At 40.8% G+C, this 21,347-nt stretch overlaps 1 protein-coding gene across 13 annotated transcripts in view; it reads left to right on the top strand.

The window, feature by feature from the left end:
- LOC135484021 (rap guanine nucleotide exchange factor 6-like) overlaps positions 1–21,347 on the top strand; it is a 73,133-nt gene that overhangs the window by 2,642 nt on the left and 49,144 nt on the right. For 10 of the 13 annotated variants that reach the window (XR_010446417.1, XM_064765174.1, XM_064765089.1 and 7 more), the window contains exons 3-4: positions 1,491–1,618; positions 2,800–2,883. Coding sequence is in view for 10 of the 13 variants with exons in the window: in XM_064765174.1 (XP_064621244.1) it covers positions 1,491–1,618; positions 2,800–2,883 (212 nt within the window). In the remaining 3 variants the exon portion in view is untranslated. The other 3 variants (XM_064765166.1, XM_064765158.1, XM_064765149.1) reach the window with 3 other exon arrangements.

Raw genomic sequence — 21,347 nt, 5'->3', positions numbered from 1 at the left:
CAAACCTGCTAAAAGTAACCTCAGACAGTGACAACAGACAAACCTTCTCACTCATGGTAGTTGCAAAGTTTTGAAAAAAGGCATGATTTGGGATTCCCAGCGATCACTGGCATTACAAGGCCCCAACTGTCAACACTCAGTAAGTACATGCTACTTCATCCATCATGCCCCTGTCAGTGTCAACCTGTGTACATGATCATATTGATGTAGAACATAGTAGAAATGTGTGGCAGCTGAACATTATCGATTGATCTCCATATTCAGGTATTAAAATACATAATGCATATTTCTCGTACTCTTGTACATGGCTATATCATGGCAGTTGAAATGAAAAAGTACTTCTGAGAATGAGACTTGTGTTTGTCAACTGTCCCTGGTTGCTAAGGTCGCTGGGAATTTGAACTGTGTCAAGGCGACACAGGTGCAGTGGGCAGTGTGATTCATCTCATGCAATACTGACAGACCTCTACATGGTGTAATCCAGTCATGTTTGAAACCACCAATGCCAATGGGGTGTCTGTGGTGTCCTGTTGTTGATATTTAGCGAATTCAAGAAACCTTGAACTCGGTATAACTAGTCAATGCAATTGAAATGAAGACCCAGTTACATGTAGGTATTCTCAACAAAGCTTTGTTGTTGATTTGGTGGATTTTAAATGCATCTTCCTCTAATTTACCAAAAGTCTTTGACAATATTGTGTGCCTATTATACCACTTCAGTGTAGGTTACTATTCTGCTATCAAGCTATCAATCACTGACGTATGTATCGGAGCGCTTATTGAACTGGTACTGCAATAAGATCTATGACAGGTGCAAATCAATGGATCCCGAGGTGTAAACCTATTTTCTATTTGCACGCTATTGTTGCACTCCCTACATGTAGTTCATTTGTCTCCTCTGCACAAGCTAAGGGGATGAGTCATCACTGTGCTGGGCTAGCCCATAGCGTGGATAAAGAGATATTCAGCCAGCATGTTCAGAACTGTGCCTGTGGCATTTTCTTTTGTTCTCTGAACTGTGTTGTTACACCCATGTGTATCATCAAAATATCACGTATCTTTTGCTGGTCATACTCGTAGTAAATGCATCCATGCTGTCTCCTCTGACATACATGTACAGTTTTTGTGGCAGGGTTAAAAGTTGTAACTGAACCCTGCACAAGGACTGTCATGGCTTTGCAGTTGACATAACATTGCAGAGTCATTGTGATTCGAATTTGATTTACTCACATGTGACTCACTCCAAAGTTGTTTCAGTCATCTGAAAGTGAAGTACTTCCTGAAATATTTCAAAGGTGACTGCATGGGCATAAGGTGAATCTTGGCTGTCCAAGATTCGGGGCATGTACATGTATGAAGCAGTGCAGAGTTTTATAGATTTTGCTCTTTTAACCAGTGAAAACATATTGGAAAACCCCAATGCTAATCTTATGATTAGTTGCCGGTTAAAAAAGACATATCATATCTAACTTTTGTCATTTCAATTGCAGGAGTTGGACATCATCTTCAGTTTCCTGCACGGCCTGGAAGCACTGCGGTCCCTTCGCGAGCCATCACTGAGGGCAATATGCCGCCATGTCAGATACGAACACCACCAGGCTAATTCTATTCTCTATTGGTAGGTATAGCGATGGAAGCAGACATTGCAGAGACGGTAATGGGGGAGAATTTTTCTTGGGAAGCAAGCATGGACAAATTTTCCCTTAGAACAACTTGTCTTGGGGAGTATCCATGGGACACGAGCTGCAAGGGAGGCAGTCGTCTTGAGCAATCAATGCTTGCAAGACTTTCAGTTTGGCATGCATGTATGATGTTCCCTTCTACGTGCCATCAATGAATTGTGCTCCAGTAGCCACTGGTGCTTTAAATTATTTAGATTTTATACAGAACTTGATGCCTTTGTAATGTTGGCAAATATGGCCTGGGGTTCATCTTCCTATTCTCTGATCTGAAAATGACAATTGACATGCACATCTTGAACAGTGAACACGCCTAAAGGTCAGCAATAGGGGATGTAGTCATGTTCACCGTTTATGTTGTGCATGGTCAAAGCAGAAATTTAGATTACAGAATTAGTTCTCAGTTGTCTTTCACCAGATGTCTCTTCAAGTGTTTCAGCAAATTGTGTGTTGAGAGATGCAATGGTGTCATAGTTGAGTATAAATGAGATCCACAAACTTATCCATTCTTTGATTCTATGCCAAAATTTCACTTTCGGAACAGTCATGATGATATCTCATCTACGTGATCATGTTCACTTTGAGTGAAAACTGTTGGTGCCTTTTGTCCTGCTCGACTGCTGGGTGGGGTCATCTTTCAAAATTGATCAGGTACTCTTGAGATACCTTATTAAGGCCGGAATTGTTGGAAAGTTCCATCACATCATGTTCTTGTCTGTGACCCAATTTTTTTCAATTCGGGCATGATGTTATTGGATCAGGTCAAGTGTTATCTCTTAAAGGTTACATTTATAATCTTCATTGTTTGTTCAATTATACTGAATTACACGAAAACATGCTTCCGTCTCTCAAAATAAGTCACAGGAGTTGTTTTTAAAATGGTAATTGTTCAAAGGGATGTTATGTTTATATGTCCGAGGGACAACTTGAGTGTGGAATTATTAAGTTGTGCAGGAAGATAATACCCTTGACCGCCACCATGTACCGTAATATCACTCTCAAGCCGATGGCGATAACAAACACGGCCTTGCAGTCCAGTTATCCATTGTAGAAGTCAGATATCTCATGGCCAACTTGTTCCTTTAAAATTTGCTATATTATCAATGTCATTCTGTTACAGTGCTGGTGAGATGAACACTTGTTGGTACATCCTGATGGCTGGCTCTGTCTTCATCGATAACTCCATGTATCTGCCCAGAAGCTGGTAAGTTCATCTTTGTGTGTCATGTTTAATTGTGTAGGTGTAAAAAGGTTATTGCCAAGTATTTGTTTTGAACCCCCAGGTCTGAAATCATGGAGAAAAACCCGATGTCAAGTGTCCGAAATAATGGAGTAACTTATCCTTGTTGATATTCTCCCTATCTATGTTAATGTATCTGATATGACTTGAAATGACTGATAAGCCAGGTCAGTGAAATAGAATGCCACTGCAAGGTGAAGTGGCAGTAGTTCATTTCAGTGACTTCAGATGGCATCTCTGTTGGATGCTTATAGAGGACCTGGTGAGGAAGTGTGCACTTGTTTATTAGTCGAAGTAGCATTTGTGGTTAAGGTAATAGTTCTCCCTGCTGAGAGCAAGTGCTGGCTTATTAGCTTCTCCTTACTCTCTAATGAGCCAAGTTAATGGCTGAGTTAGCAAAGATACCTGCCTATTACCAGTCAAAATGAATTCAAGCCAAGAAAATATTTTGCAGATAATTTGGAAGTTCAAATTCTAATGGCTAATGAAAGAAACAACCTACATTTGTATTGAGCCGCCATGGCTTTTATTAAGTCTAAGTGTATCTGCTGTGTGCCTCTTCCAGCTGGCTATGATCTCTGATGTAAGGTTTCTTCACTTTACCTGGCTGTCAAAACTAGTTCAGGTTAATCCCTATGAAGTTCTTATTACATATATACTGTAGCTTGAACTTGAGCTAATGATCCATACTTTCCATCAGTTAAACTGAATCATCCATCCACATCAAGGTTGTTCAGAAAGGTGAGATTGTTGTTTTTAAGTTTCAAGAGCTTTTACAGGATAAAATAACAAGATGGTGGATGTCAGATTACGGCTGGGTAGCTATCACACATTAGCCCTGAAAATGATTTATGTTGGAGAAGACTGATGACCGGAGAGGAAATCACTACTGTTTGACATGACTTGTCCACTCTATCACAGAGAAATCAGCCCCCACAAACAGGACAACCCAAACATGTTGGGAGTTACTAGCTAATGTTTTCAATTTCAGTCTTTTCCACCATGACAATCTGCCAGCAGCGGGCAAGGTACCATTGATAATGCCTGTTGCATCCAGGAATATCCCAATAAACTTTAGAGTTCGACTTGGCTGTTTTATCACATCATTAAGTTTGTGTTGCTGGTTATGCTCTTCCATTAGAAGTGTGATGTTACTACTCACATATTGAGATGTTACGTGGAGAGTTTAGCCAAGGATCACTGGCTCCAGGTCATCCAGGTATTCCACTCTCATTGAATCCATTGAGGAAACTGATTGAGAAAGCTTTAGACTTGTGCGATGGATAGAAGCACGTTTTTTCATCAGTGTTCGGATGCGTCTCTGTTGTGCCCTTGTGGAAGGTAAGAACATGTGTTTCTGTCAATCGATGGGTCATGTTTGACTAAAGCAGGTTGGTATTGACAGTTTGAGAGTGATTGTGTACTCTGCCACGCATGGTCTTGTTCAGACCTCTTGTTCCCACTGCCACGTTCAACCTAGCCTCGAATGGTTCGAACCACTTGGGAGCAAAGATGGCAGTCACGATCCAAAGGACTGATTCCACTGATTCCGTGAGAGCATTTTCCCAAGCATGATGCTGCTGTGAAAAACTACATGAGGCTCCAGTTGGTATTTAGAAATTCAAATTCCTTGCTGGCGCAGTTGGTTGAGAACACCATTGGCGTCAAAAGACGCCAACTGGTAGATCCATGCATGTTTATCGCGCAGTGGCCAGACAGGAAAAAACGCTCCAGTGGCATATGACTAGTGGATGCTGTCTTTTACAGTATCTACTCTGCCATCAGTCAGTTTGTGTTGAGATTCCTCATAGATCAACACTTTGCTGTGATGAACTCACAGTGCTGGCATCTACTTCATTGAGAATCAAAAGGGTTAACATGATGTTTTGCACGTCTTATTATTATTTTTACACTCTCGTCACCGATCAGGCAAATGAGCCACATGATTCTGCACTTTATCCGACTCTTATTTAAACACGACTCGATAGGTTTCAACTTCATGATATTGTTGGTTTCAGTCATAAAGTCTGAATTACCATTGATTATAGTTCAGCGTTACTCTGCTAGCAAGGGGAGAACACGATCGTGTGTAGCTGGCGACGTCAGCTTGGTAGATATTGGAATACGGTGTGCTCATCAGAATAGTGACGCTTTGCATTATTTTGGCGACCGAGCTTGGATTTTGCACTCGGGCTGATTTGGTAAGTTCCCGTTGTCTCCAAATAATTTGAAAGCAATATGTTTGATCTTTGCTTGTTTGTATTCTTTTCTGTAATGACTTCGATCTTTTCTTGCGTCTCATGACAATCGTCAGGTTTTTCTGGGTGTTTTCTGTGTAATAGTGGTTCCTTGAATAATGTATATTATTTTGCTGTCAGAATCTATCGGTAGATGTACAGTAACATATACTACATGATTACTATCGGCAGATTTCACAACTCTTATGAAACTACAAATGACTAAGGATGTATGCAGCTTGTCAGCGACGCTTTCTAAAGAGTTGTTGATTCCTCATACAACTATTACTAAAGCCAAGTGTTGCCTAAATGAATTTGCACAGGATTTGATGACACCACAGACCTTCATACTTTGTTGTTTTTGTTAGGGTTGTGCCTCAATCTCAACCATAGAGAAATGGCCACACAGTCTGTACTTGTCTGCAATGCCTGTTTTCTGTCTTCTGGAACCCACTTCCTTGGAACGCTGCTATAAAAGTGAGTGGTGAAATTAGAAGCGCTAAAGTGTGGCATTATGTTTTCCACCGGGATCATCTAGTGTGCGCGAGTGCCGTTATGTTACCGGGTACTTAAGAGACAGCCTCTTAAATAGTTTATCCGACCATCTTTCTAATCATTTTCTCTTCCCAGGAGAAAAGTTCTTGGTAAGATTAAGAGAGTCTCCTCTTGGAATACAGCACACATATGATCTTGTAGAGTCTCTTGATCTGTTTGGAGGAATGATGATTTGAGGGGCAGGTTTAGGAATGAATAGAGCTTTGAGACAGCACATGTACAGAAACTAACATTTCATTTCAGTGAGTAGGGACAGCAGGCTGTTATACCATATTCAGTATTCTACGTCCAAGGTTCCTCTGCATAATCTAACTGACATGAGATGTCCATTGAGAGGAGTTTGATGTGCCACGGGAGAATAGAACCACGCTGCTAACCCAAGATATCCTCACTTTAATATCCTGTTGCAGCTTTAGGGTAATTGCAATTCTTGTAATGGATTGGTTGCTACATAGACCAGTTGGGAAGCTTACAGTGAGTTAGGTGCTTGGTGGTTTGGGGCAGATACAAACTCAGGACCTCTCCATTAGGAATCGGGCACACTATAAAAGCACTACACCACTCCACAGGCAGAATGTGACCACTGCAGGGATGGTATCAGCAACAACAAGTTCCATTGAGGTGGCCGAATCCCAAAACCTTGATAAAAGTCATGTCCCAATGATCATATTATCATCTCAACAGCTTCAGCATTTAGTGAATAATACAGTGGAAACAAGCAACATACCAATAATGTATTAGATGTTGAAGAGTATGTTAATACTCGATTAAAAGTCCTTAATTGGCTTTGTAATGAGGCACTGCCTGGTTGACAGCCAACATAGCAACCTGATTGTATTCACCTGGGCTTTGTAATTAGAGTGATTGGAATGCTTGAAATGGCCCCATTCAAAGGTGACATCCCCTCTATTCAACCAGGACTGTGTACATAATAGAAGGTAAATATTGGCTATTGTAAAGGCTTAGGTCACATGTTATATACATGTAGATGTATGAAGGCCTACATGGAAATACAAAACTTTGACAGGTGTATACATGTACACTGACTGGGCTAGGTTTTCCTTGTAAGGAAATGGACTTCATAGTTTAAAAGGACTACTGTGACTCTCCATTGTTCCAACATAATAGGAAAGCTATTATTACTATAAAGTCATTGATTAGGGATAGAATACCTGATTGGACATGGTCAATGTTTTGCTATTGTAAGGCTTCATTTTTGGTGGGATTTAGACCATACTTTACCAACCACTTACTTCACATACATTGGGATTATACCTGATTACAATCACATACATACTTGATATATTTATTACACTGACCAGGTAAGTTTGATACATGTATGTTACTAGTATCAATTTACTACTATTGTTAGTTGGTCTGTCTGAGAGGGCAGATGTGCTGTGCCTGGATGACCTCCGTTTCTAGTTACTTTTAATTATGCATTCTGGAGCACTTTGCATGAAACCAAGAAAATCATTGCCGCTAGGTCCGACCGGAGAATTGGATTAACTTGGTTGTTACACAGTTGCATGTAAACATCAACGCAGACATTACCGCTGCTCGGGGCATTGACAACTATTGTTCCTGGTCACTTGACTATATAATCAGGATACATCGTCCTGTAGAAGAGAGTCACTGAGCCTATGAAGCTGCTGAGCCTGTGAGATCCAATGGACGTATCAGTCGACTGATAAGGATACTGCCCTTTGTCAGCCTTTGACAAACTGAATAGGAATCCATGCACTAACATAAAAATTGTCATCCGGAGATCTATTTTGAAGGTTCAGTCGGATTTGGAGGATCTAACATTTGGATTATTTCTGAATTTTCAATTGTATTAAGAACATTTTGGATACATATTTGAATACAGAATAAAAGGTAGGTGTTTTTTAAATGCTTTTCCCATTGTAGTGAAATATTCAGGTACCAGGTGGTCATTGGAATGGCTGATCCATGCAGATTGATTCCCCATGTCTGATGTGAGGATTGTTTCTTGCCACCAGTTTTTGTTTCAGGGTTTCCTTGGCCGAAGACTGAAGATGGCGTTTATAATGTGCCATTGTTAAATGGCTTTTCGATGAATGGGACCAAACTCCCTTCTTTTCCAATTATAATTGTAACCAATATTGTAAACATGTACGATGTAGTACGTGACATCTGTTCACCTAACAATATGATAATCATTACCATAACGTTATTATATTATCCTAACCTCTATCTCCACGCTCAGGCCTATAGGGGCGCCCGATATGTAAATTTTAATGCGCGATTTGTCTGGGTTATGTTTTTCTACTGTTCTAGACTCCACTCGGCGTAAATCAATCATTGATGAATCAAGTATTTTACAAAGACACTGAAAAGTGCATCTCCATTTGTTGATATATCAGCTGATTCTCTGGTGTGTACTCATATTGAATTTTCATCTGTTTTGTGAACAGCAGATCTACCATTGCAGCAGACATCTGAGGTGAGCAGCAGATATGAGTTGGTCATCAGGCGTCCAGGGAGGAAGTGCGGACATCACCATTGAAGCACTCTCATGACATGGTGGAATGTTTTCTCTGCACACCTTGCTCTGGTCTTTATTATTGCCTCAATCCGACTACTGACGTTTCCATAAACCAACATCCCCGTCCATCTGTAGGCTCTCTGACATCTTGTCTATAGATCACACGTTGAGTCTGTAATGAGATGTGATGAGGATCCTTGTCAAGAGTACTCCAGCAGACCGCAGGGAGATGAGCCCAGCCTTTCCAATAGTCGGGACACAGGGATGGACCAAAAACAACAAGGAATTTCGGGATAAGTCGACCTTATATGAGTGCGATTCTGGAAGAGCAAACATTGTGTTGGGGTTACCGAAAATAGCTTGTCCGGAATTGAGATGGGGTGTTTGTTATACGGTCATCAGAACTGGTTCCCATTGGTCTGATTCTTTTTGGCTGTTGAAAATGGAAGATATGAGGTCTCCCCAAAAATCACTTGTATTTTGTTTTGTTTGTAGTCTTCGCTGGCAGATTGGGATAGGAGTTGAAGAGATGACAAGAGCACTTGGGCATACCGTCTTTGGCTGAAGCACAGCTTTCAGCGATGTTGGATTAATTTTGAAGCAAGCTGTGACCACAAGGGACTGTGTACGTTGATAGCAAACCACTCACAGTGCAACACCCGGTTAAAAGACCTTTAACGAGCTAACACTCGAACTTGGCCTTGCACGACCAACATGTACTTTTTCTTAGCATTGCTTATGGCAGATTCAGATGTATTTCCATAATGATAATTGTCAATAGAATTATGCAGCAGGGTGGAGAAGATTGGATGATCTGTTTGCTCTAGCAATCATGCAGAATAAATAGTTGGCAACGATTGTGACAATCTATTAGCCTATTGCAGGGATGGAATCTTTCTATGATTATGAGATTATTGTTTGGCAAAAGATTGAGACTATTTGATGGGATTGGTGAGGGGATGATGATGATTTTCCCATTGTCATTCTTCATTCTATCATAACCCTGGTATACTTCTTCCAGACTGATACAAAAAAAAACTGGTGAAGCTGGCCAAGAATGTAAAAAGGCTGATTTGTGTTATGAAAATGGAATACATGTAGTTTGGAAAGTGCAGAAGTGCTTTGAGGCGCTGAAGGTAAAGGCTGATTTGTGTTATGAAAATGGAATACATGTAGTTTGAAAAGTGCAGAAGTGCTTTGAGGCGCTGAAGGTTGCAGACAATCTTGACTTAGATATCTCTTCCCCTTACAGAATGTTCATTAAGGTTATTGGTAACCCTGAAGCATCAAGTATGTAAGATTGCATCTGCTGAAAAGGGGCTGGAAGCTTGGTGCATTCCTGGGCTCATACATATCGTATATACAGCTATAGTATAACACCAACAATATCTCATATTGAGTAAGTTGTTGCAATGTTTTCTCCTTGGCAATGAATGTGTGTCATTCACTTGGTACCCCTACCATAACCACCTTGGAGTAGAAGAGTAAGGAGTGCTTTGAATTTTGAAGAAGAGGACTGCATGGAAAGGGTGTTGTTCTCATCCATAATTAGGGGAGGAGGGTTTCACTTGCGACCTATGTGTGCTTGACACTTATCTATCACCTGAAGATGTACAGAATGGAAGGCAAACAGGGGCTGACGGGCGAGAGGAGCTGATGTCAATTTCAAACATTGGTTTTAACCACAGAACCACTCCGACCATCACCCAAGCTTGCGTGTAGTTTGCTTCAACCATTCTGCACCTCATGTAAGATTCACCTTTGCTGCTCCACTCTGCTGTTTGCCATGAGATGTTGAGATTTGCCAATCTCTCTGACATTTCACACCAATTCCTTGCCCGTTGCAGGTGAGACACTTGATTCTTACACTCGATTGATTTGGCTTCAGGCTGAAGGAAACTTCTGATAACTTCATGCCCGCATAGCTCTGTTTTCAAGGTTGTCTCAGTAGAGAACTACAGTACTGGTCAGCTGTGACCGCCCTTGTTGTAGGCCATGTGGCATTGAAATGAAGCAGCAAGGTCTTGTTATGGAGTTTCTTATGTATGGTTTTGTTCACGATACCCTCCCTCATGAATTGAAATAATCTGCTGCTCCTAATCTTTGAATACCCCCCCCCCCTCTTGTCTACAAGAGAGTATTGGGTACATCTTGATAAGGATCAAGATTTGGATCATGATTTTGGCCCATGCGTTCCCCCTTTCCAAGCATTGTCGGTTGCCAAATTAGTGGTTAGAAGGCACTAAACCATGTCATTATCAACTGATAAGTGTCTCTTAGGTCTGGTCCCTTTGTTGGTTTGATCTCCTGCAGGGTTTCTAATGTTAAAATTAGAATGTTTGACAAATGTGAACTCTTCATTCACCTGCTGACTATTGTCACAGATGAGCAAGGGGCTTTGAACAAGACTAGTCAGATTTTGTGGATTATATTTTGTGAAGAGTGGCCTGTTGAATCTTGAGATATAACAAGGTAGGTGTGAAAAAGCTTGTGTGGTAAATTCAAAGGTTTGCAGGTGTGGTTCTCCTGGTGTTTGGAAAAAACAGGATCTCTTGATGAAGCTTTTCAGCTTTAAGAGAGTGTGAGAGTCTATCCTGTGACCCACAAGTGAGGCTATCTATGCTTTTGATGAGCCCCTTTTATGTCGTTTTCGCCAAGCAAATATCTGGTGTGGTGAATTAGAACAAATTGAAAATTCCAATGTAAGGATTCAGATCAAAAAGGTGCGTTTTGAACAGAAATTCAACCATGCAGAGTAGAATGTTAAATGGGATTATATCCACTTTAGTTCTCCATTCTATCATAGAATTCCCGTTCTAATAGATTTTCTGCCTGATTTGGTTCTTTCCAAACCTTTCAGAGAGTGATAAGACAAAATTTCTCCATGTGTCTTTTATGTGTCTGCTTCAGTGAATATGTTGTTGTATAGGCAGCCTTCATGCACATGTAATGTCAGTTTACAAAAACAACCATTTTGATGATCCCAAATATTTAATTTGCTACCTAACCAATTGTTGTTGAGGCCATTTGATTGATTTGATGACAGCTTGTAACCTGGTACCATAAAAGGATACAGGTCATGTTGGGGACAACACAATAAAAGCGAATTATCACCAATGACTGTGCAATAAAAACACTGATTAACCTTGATATGAACAGGACATATGGTGGTTGGGAGATAAAAGTGGTGTAGTGTCATCCTAGTATGTGTCAATGTCTGTGTACTTCATGTAAATCTCCAGTATACATAATACCCAAACAAGCTTGGCGACAAGTCCATTTTAAATTTTCGACTGTTGTATCATCCAGAATACGAGTTTTCTCTGCCCACTTGGCACATCAAAACTTTGAGGCTTGTGAAATACATGTATTGTTGTACAAAAATCCATTTTTCGCCCCAATATACTATTGGATATTTAACAGTAGCATAGTTGTGCATCCTCAAGAACCGACGCATATCCTATGCTGGGCTATCGATCGTTCAGAGAATTTACTAAAAGCCACGTTGTTGTATTCTACTTACTGAGTTGCAAATGCAGGCAAAAGCAATCGACACTTTTTTTGGTAAATTGTTATAAATCACCCCATCTTGATTCTATTTCCTCTGGGGTGCATAACTGTGATGGCGTTAGCCCGAGGGGATGACAGACTATTAAACAGGCAGTTGATGTCACACTTTTGAAAGCTACAAATCCAAATTTATTGAGAGGAAACACAATCCTCCACTCCTCAAATATTTTCCTTTAGTTGACATATATTCAAAGTAAAAGGTTATATATCGGCAAGAATTCATCAAGACTTGTAGTCTTTATTTTATTCTTGATATCGACAATGTGGACTACTTGAACTTCCACATGAACTTCCACAATGCAATCCCCAAAAATTCAAGCATTTAAGATATTCTTCCAAGTGTTTAGAAATACTTAGGAACTAGAGACCCATGACATTCCCGCTCAAATATTTTGATACAGGACCGTGGCCCACATATTTCATTTTAATCTGGATATTAAAAGCCTAGGCCTGGTTTATACATACATGAAATATACCAAGTAATGTATGAACCTATTATTAAAAATGATATGTAGGTGTAATTCAGGGGTTGACCAGAAGTACTGGTATAATATAATGAGCTATTCAAGTATCTGTGTGCTGTCAATATTCACCATTGTGACCGTTCACCATGGCACAGTGGTTCAGATTGATGAGCTCTCTAATGCACACAGCATCTGTACATTGGAGAAACCCTTTTCACAGGGACAATGCCCTTGAACAGGACTTGAACAATGCCCTTGACAGGCCTCAGAAATACAAAGGAGTTCATCCAGGAACTGAAAGCTTTTTGCCCAAGGCCATTCAATCTGCTTATTGCTGTCATAACGATTCCTACAATATATTTGAAATAACAAAAAGTGCTTTCAAAACATAATTGTTGTTGTAACCGTAAAAACTAAACAATTCTTTTTACCTGCAAAGAATGGTAATTAGGCCATCTCAATTGCAATGAAAACTTGATTTTGTTGTGCAAGGTTGTTGCTTTTGACGTTTTACTATGGTTTACATGAGAATAATAATGTTCTCTGTGGGACTGTTTTCTGTTTTAAGAAATCGTTTCCTTAAACATTTCCTTGCGATTTTGGAAGCTTTGTATGTCAATACCATCTTTGTTTCTTCGTTGACATGGTGAATGAAAAGCTTGGAGTACCACCAGCTAAATCAATTCATACCATATTCTGTATCGGTTTTGGTGCTATGCGTTTGAATGTGCAGCTTTGTTTCAAAGGGATCCCAATTTCATTCCAGACTACGAGGTGACTACATTTTGTGTACCGCATTGCTCCCTCCATTCCGTACAGTGCTTGAGCCAGGAAAATATTCATCATATTCAAATCCGTGGGGATGAGCACGACGTAATTGTTTGATAAAAAACATGATTTGCATGCAAGTGCCGTGTTCCATGCTTTTGGGTTTGACAGTCTGAGTCATCATTTGTGTATTCTGGCCATCGCTCCACCCATCCTGCCCACTGGTCCAACAAGTCATCGGCCGGAATACAATATTGCCCCATTGAGCCATGCCCATCTAGCCGATGTACTCCATCTGGCTATGTTTGCACCTTGCCCTGCCTGATTGTCAAATGATTGTCACTTAACCCTCCATAGCCGCCTGTTGATCATTTCAATGGACTCTCATATCGCCTGTGGATGCATTCAGTCTCTCACAAGGATGGACTCACAATACTTCAAGTACACATTTGCTTCGTGAACTTGCCTGTAGATGGTTTGTGGAGTCCAGAATTGGCCTCGAGTACGTAGGACGCTCTAAGCCAGGAGCCAGCTCTGGAGGGCATTTCATTGCACTGATGTACTTATCTACCGTGGGTCTATTCACTTCAGCTTGCTACCTCGATGGTGCATTGAAGCAACTTTGACACAGCCACTGGATCAAAACATGATGCCATGCAACCCTACTTTCTGGACAAATTGTTTGAATCCAACTTCTGTGTTTAGGACTGGTTTATGAACCTTGCTTGGCATGGATTGAAATAGGCAATCTTAAACCATTGACATCATTGAAGATATTTCAAGGACTATTGATTTGCACGGCACAGATCGGGGATCATTGGATTATCGTTACCATCTGTTGACTGCTTTGTGGCTGATCTTCGGGATTGTGTCACCAGAATTGAGTCTTACCAAAGTCAGCCCTGCTTAGTAGCGAATGGAAGCAGACTTGTCCATACTGATTTTCAGTATCTGCTGGCAGCCGGTAATTTAGATTTAACATCTGATCCTCCTACGAATCTAGGATTAATTGGTGACTTAAGTGATCGGACTCCTGAGCCATGTTTTTAGATGGGGTAGACATCCAGGATTAGTAGATTCGGCTATGGCAATTCGTTGTTGATTCTGATGTATTGTAGGATAGACGGCTGATGACGGCTGCTATAGAGCAGATATTTGTTTAGGATTGTGGAGATATTCAGAATTGCAACAAATTTGGAATCCCTGGTTTTGTGTACGCCACATTTAAGTGGGGAACAAAACGTTCAATCTTTTTGTTGTGTGTGGTAAAACGGATTACAGCAAATCGTTCAAAAAAAGACTTCTCAAGCATGAGAATGGTTGAATGACCATGTGAAATTCTGTTGCTTGTGTATGCCTCCAGTTCAAACCATTTTGTGGGGAAAGAGGTCAGATTGGGGCTAATATTTCCGATTTTGAATAGCAGAATATTTGTTTGTGCCGAGAGGTACAAATCAAGAGGTATCCAGTTGGGTATTCTTTGTCCCAAGTGAAGTGCCCCAAGAATTAGAAGAAATGATTATGATGGGAATATCACTTCGAGACAGTTGTTGAATAGCTTGCTTTGGGACTTTAGTGCTCGTATGTCTCAAACTTTTCGTTCAGTTATGTGATTAAGGCATGTTCCTTGGTCATCACGGACGTCCCTGACGGATATATTCTTGTAAAGACATAATGATGATGGTATATGGGGGCGCGTAGGCGTCGGATGGTTTATTGAGGTGTGCGTTGACTAGCGGATACACTATGCACCATATGCACCCATTGAAAGTGCATTCGCAGTAAGTAAGACTATTCTTATAATCAGATTGTAAACATTCCGAGGCTCTGTGTGCGAACTTTGAGAACTTGAATGTTGTCTTTACATATTATAGCTGTTTAGGAACTCCTTTATTCCTTGCCAAAGACAGACATTGGCAAAAAACACCAGTTGGTACCCAGTCAACTCCTCGTCTTATGTCGATTTCAGTATTTGACCTGGAAATCATCTTAATAATGTTATCGTATCACGGTCATATCAAGGAATAGGATGGACTATCACTTTCACATTCCTTCAAGATCCACTTGTATTGAAAGCTCCCCGGTACTTAACCTAAAACTTGGCAACTGTGTTTGTTTTCTTCTGATGATGACTAATTTCTTGAGCTTCATGATTTCCACTTGACTTGTTTCAAAAGCAAATAAGGAAGTATCCTTTTAGAAAAATGAGGTGATATGATATTGATCTAGTATTGGATGATTTCTTATCAAAGTGGAAGGAAATATTTTCATCGGTTATTTTCGTTTTCTAAATTAACTTAATATGAAGGAAGCTCTCTTGCTGTTATCCTGAATGACTGTTGTTATATTTTATCAAGTGTTGGCTTCGAGCCAGGGTTTATCCAGTGGCGTATTCTCTGGTGGTGGGTGGGGGGAAGTCACATCCAGGGCATGCCACTTGATGTTTCATCGAACTGCAATGCCAATTTATTCTTCGATACTTCGGTTGATTCAAACCACTTCACAGCCCAAGAACGTTTCGACATCTGGCATTTCCAATCGACCACACTCTCATTTGTGAAGCCCTACTTTGCAATTATATTGGGGTTTTGTGTTCTTGTATGTAGTCACATCGGATGATTGGAATCACATCATCGGCAAGGGGCGGTTGGGACGTCTACTGCTCATTGATTTATTGGTTTCGAATCTCATTTGGACCTAGGATGGTTCCAGGTACACAGGTCAAAACCAGCTATAACTGTAACAGGACCCGCTCTTTCCCCAATAAAGTCTATAGTCCCACCTTTACAACAGGCAGTAAGCTCATTAAAGAGACTGTGCCAACTTGGAGCCATGTTTAGATGTGTTTGTAAGCTTTTAGACCACCATTGGCCTTATAAATGTACCAAAATTCTCCTAGCATGCAATGGAAAATCAAATGCTACAGCACTGATCAGCTTTATGGGGATGCACCTGGTGTATGTCTGTGGAGAATCCTGGCAAAAACGTGGTGACAAATTGAAAGTTAGCGTGGGGGTTCTCAAATGTCACAAACCAGATAACATATTTTCCCTGCAGTTTGGTCATTTCCTTTCAATATCAGTTTGCACGATCCCAAGAATGACTTTTTGGTGTTTTTTCTGCCTATTTGTAAGGAATATGAAAGTTTTTATCAATGCTGCCTGGATCCCATCTCTCATAATCTAAATCAAAATATCCAACATCATCAGCCAACAAAGACCAATATTCCATCCAGGAAATTGTCCATATTGAAAAAGAAGAATTGACAGGGGGACAAAAAACTTGCAGGATTATGAAAATTGTGATTACCAGCTAGGGGAATATTGATCAGTCTGCAAAGGAATATGCCACCATTGAAAAGTAGTTACACAGGCAAATGAGAGAAAGACTTGGTTGAATCAGCCGTAGGATCCAAATATGGTGCACATTTGGAATTGTCCACCAATGGAAAAGATCAAAATACCCTCACCCTCGCCTTGGTCTACCTCTGGGATCAAACGGCCAACCAACCTCCCCTGGGTCTTCTGAGTGAAGCTGTATCAAAAGTAATGGTTGTGCGGAGCAAGCAGCTGAACCTAGTATACGTTTACACTCTGATATATTATGGATGCAATCCATCCCTTTATGGCTGAATAATTGAGTATTTTTGAAAGGACATACTCGGTATCGTGTACATTTCTGAGTGAGCCTGGCTAATCCCATGTCAAATCGAGTTTTCTGCATATCCAACAGGATGACTGCTCTTTAAGTATAAGTTCAGGGAGTAATGCTTGCACCACAACCGGTCTTCACCCAGTGTACCCCCCCCCCCCCCCCCCCCGGCCAGGCCCTGAGGATATAACATAAACTTGACTTGAAAGCTAAAGCATTTCATGAAAGCGACAGTATTCTTACTCCTATCTGCCCTATCATAGACTATGCAAGCCTCCCAGCCATATTTCCCAAGGCGACCTTTATCCATTTAGAGATACCGCCACCATGTTAAGATTCCAGTGACATCCCCACTGGAACGCGCTAATAACCATTGAGAATGACTTGAATGCTAACTAGCATTCTTGGCGTTTTTCTCCGTTCTATTTATAGTCATGTAACTTCCTCTTGTCTGCGTCATTCTTCAAGTTCCCATTCTGAAGCCACATTTGGCATTTCTTTTCTATCAAGTTGTTCCGTTGATAGTGTGTGGCTTATTTGTTATTCCCCACCTGGGCTTTGAGGCGTGGGCGGATCAGACAGTAGTTGAGAAGACTTTCCTCGAGGGGGGGGGCAATTTAGTAGAATATGGTGTGGCTTCCTCCTGTCTCCCTCATATCCTGGAGGTTCACATCCGGAAGTCACATCGGGAAGCCCTGCTCGTCAAAAGGGTTTAAAACACCTCAAATTATTAAACCCCTTCATCAAATATCAAAGTGGTCAGAAGGAAGAAAAATGTGTCCTCTTTTTCAAGGTCGAATATTTTGGGCTAGAATATATACCTCTTCCTGTGAAATACTGTCTGGCAAGCATATTATTTCATATGTGCTAATATGTAGATGAATGAAATTCTCATAATAATACTAATCCAATGCGTCCATACAAGAGCATTCACCATTTCTGGGAATAAATATTGCACCTTGCTGGGAAAAGAGCTGGGTGGTAGACCCAGACGTAGAAACTCTTTGAGCTGTAGACAATCAATGTTAATGAGTTATGCAGGGGGGCTAATTCCTTAAAATCTCCCATATATGATTTTATTGGCCTATTCTGATTAAGCGTTTCCTTACTTATACTGCTGTGCTTTTCAATTCTTCCTTCGACAGAGTAGTGGAGTGGTATAATTCATTCACTGGTGTTAATTTGGGCATGCAGCTCGCAGATTCATAATTACTGTATGTATTTTTTATGAAAATGATGGTTTCTAAATGCCCTCCCTCTTTTTCTTTGCAGGTAAGTACTGATAGAAGAATTGCCAGGTTTGGTGAGTTCCTAGATGTTTTATTTTGTGTTAATATGTGTGAGTAGTTGTTGGCTGGAGTTACACATGAACCTCACCAAATACATCATGACATTCTTACTGTGTTTGCCAAGATCAACCAGGTTCCCCCTATGGGCATTACCGATTGGCGAGAACAAGTTATTTCTGGCCCGACACCATGTCTGTGCTTTCTGGCCTTGTTTTCCTTGACAGAAACACAATGTTGGCTCTGATGTCAGAGGAGGACTCAATGCCAAGGTTGACAAAACTTCCCATTAGGTCTGCATGTGCACAGTGGTTCGATTTGGGCCTAGCAGATGGCAGCACATGATACTAGTTTGAATATCTGTTCTTCGGCAAGAGTGGATCTGGAGAGCAGAGTAAAGGCATGGCATGAACACATACCCTTTATCACGCTGCAAGGGGAAGCTGACCTTTGTTTGATAAAGTTCTGCCCCTCATGGTGCCGCTCGTGTCTGTCTAGAAAGCTTCATGTCTATTAACTGTAAAACTAGATATCGTGAAAAGAAAATGTACACCATGATGACGACCCTGCTTTGACAGTTGAAACGTGGCCATTAAAGCTTCACTTTGCCTTGGGAGTGGCTCGAGATGACCCGACGGGTGAGTGGGAGGATCCTGCGGAAATAATCAACAGATGATCTTTCATGAAACCTGGGGCGCTTTATGACAGATTCCTTATCAGCTGTCTTCTGTTCACTGTCTTCCTCCTACGGAAGCGGGAGACCAGATGATGACAGACCAAAGGGGCATTTGTCTCCTTGTCTTGAGCAAGGGAATGCCAGTTGGTTCGTCGGATGGTGGGACTGATGGATTGATCGCAAGTATGTTACATCTGGGGGTCGGGGGGGGGGGGGGGGGAGGTGGATACTTGAGGTCATACTATTGCTGGGTCTGTCTAGGCCTAGATAAAAATCAAGAAATTGATTAATATTTGAGAAGTTTTTCGCAAATTGCAAAAATAGATAGGCGCAAAAAGTTGGTAGTGTACAGTTTCACAAAGGAACTATTGAACTTGATATTTATAGCGTGATAATAAAGTTCCATCCTGATATTTCATAAGGATATTGATAGATTTACCTATAATCTTTATAAATTCAACCCTGCGGGAACTCCCCCACAATTGTGATACTTTGACATTTTGTGATAAGTGTAAACTTGATTTCATTTGTCATGAACACACCAACATCCAGGGGCCATGAGTTGGGCAGAATATGGCAGTCCTGTGGACCAACCAGCCTTGACAATGAACCTCATCCACAGACTGCGATATTGAATGGAGGGAGGGGTGAACAATCTATTCGAATGGTCCTGGTAGTGCTTGCCATGATTTCTCAACACCTGACAAGTGTTGCCATCTGTTGAGGATAGGGACAAACTGATCCTGAAACCCAAATCAGGGTCATGGTGAACGGGGAATAAACCCATACCCAAACCCAGACGTGCCAAGCAAAAAGCCATCATCCCAACAAGGAGAAATATGAAAAATAACTCCGCCAACGCTGAAGCCGTAGATATGATCCGTCTATTTTGGTTGAAGTTCATTTCGTTGAATATTGGTTTGTAATCCAATGAGGTGAATTGTAGAAGTGACTTTGATTCAATTTCTTGGCTCCGTTGCTGATTGCATGGACTCGTTCTTGGAAGGTTACATTGATATCACTCGTCATGCTCGAGACTGATGAACTGATTTGTATTGCTTGACGCTAAGTGAACTGCAAAAGAGCGATTTTAGTGGCTGCGACGGAGCTAATGGCAGTGTGAGAACTGTGGTTGGAATGCTGGCGTCCATTTGTCAAATAATAATCAATTGTCATGGCTCCGTTGCCGGTCGCAGCGACGAAAATCGCTGGATTCATAATGCTGATAATGTCTGCGTTCCAGACGTTTGCGAAAACGTCATTTGACTGGTTGTCATCAGCTGGTCATGGAAAATGATCTGATTACCTTTAGTCATGTTAGTTGGATTCATAGATTGGATTATCACTGCCTCTGGTGGTGAGAAGGGACATCGCCTGATTGATACGCCCACGTCGTTAATCAGCCGTATTGTGGTGAGACTTGGGAGTAAACATTGGAACAGCAACGGTACATCTAGTTCTAGTAGAATCATTTTGTTTACAAGACGCAATGATCTTCTCTCTTCTGATCCCTTCTTGAGCTCCTTTGCCAATGGCACATGTCTGTGTTGATGCAAAGCTTGAAATTTTCACGAGCATTTTTTTTTGCTATTTCCAATGATGAATTGTCACAAACTTAAAAAGCAAACCCATTGAATTTTTGCAGGAGATGCTATATTAAGACAACCACCAATTCAGGGCAAATCGTCTGTTTGCATGTCAGTCTCGGAAATCGTGTCTCCCCACATTCAAATTCAAGAAAACTCTCTCTAATTTGCAGCTCTCCATTCCTAATGCATGCATTTTCGGCGGTGATGTCATTTTTTCCTTTCTTCATGCTTCCTCTGATTAGCTGGGACACACCCACCTGTTAATCAGCAGGATACTTTGGCCGCCTAACAAAACTTGTATCAGACTGTGACTCACCATGACCAATAACCCTCCCATGTCAACGGACTGCACTTGTATAACCAAGCTGTGGTCCAGTCATTCATGTTCTCAAGTGATGCTAGCCTAAAGGATACATGTGTCTGTGGTTTGTGATTCAAAATATCGAACATTTGCATCTTTTGTTTTCAACTTGTGAGATATCGTATTGATTGAGCCCAACAATAGGTCTTGTGCTGTGTTGTAGCTGTGATAGAAACAAATTGAAATTTCTCGAATTTGCTTTGTCGGATTTCATTGTTTGGTTCTAGATTTCTCAACACTTCTCATTGAATATGTTGCCGAGATGAAAAAATAAGCAATTGTGTTGTCAAGTTTCGTTTCTTTTTGTGGAGAGTGGTGAGTTTGGAGGTTTGAAGTTTTTAAGATCACTTTGATGTTTCAAAGTGGGATGTGTAGAGAGGGATTATCGTCTCCATTCTCGAATTCAAAAATGTCAGAGGTACATTACATGAAAACATTTTTCCTTCTGATATATCTTTGCTGCTGCGTAGATTCTCATCCTTTCCAGCTTAAATTTCCATTTTTTCTTTTCACATTTCCCTGAAAAAAACGAGAAACATTCATACTTGTAATTCTTTTGAGAATCTAAGTATCTTTGGATGGTTATTTATAGGTTGAAGTTTATATCATTACAGAATGCTTGAATTAGGATCGAAAAAATCCTTTGATCAAAACCATAAAAAACATCCTCCGTGAGTAGGATTTCAAGAGGATTACTTTATATTCGTCATCTGGAATATGTATGGTTGTATCAGGTTCAGCTGAAAGTGAAATCCAAAGCTG

The sequence above is a fragment of the Lineus longissimus genome, chromosome 1, assembly GCF_910592395.1.
Source record: "Lineus longissimus chromosome 1, tnLinLong1.2, whole genome shotgun sequence".
Classification (NCBI taxonomy): domain Eukaryota; kingdom Metazoa; phylum Nemertea; class Pilidiophora; order Heteronemertea; family Lineidae; genus Lineus; species Lineus longissimus.
The sequence above is the reverse complement of the archived record's forward strand: the minus strand, read 5'-3'. Positions and strand labels throughout refer to the sequence as shown.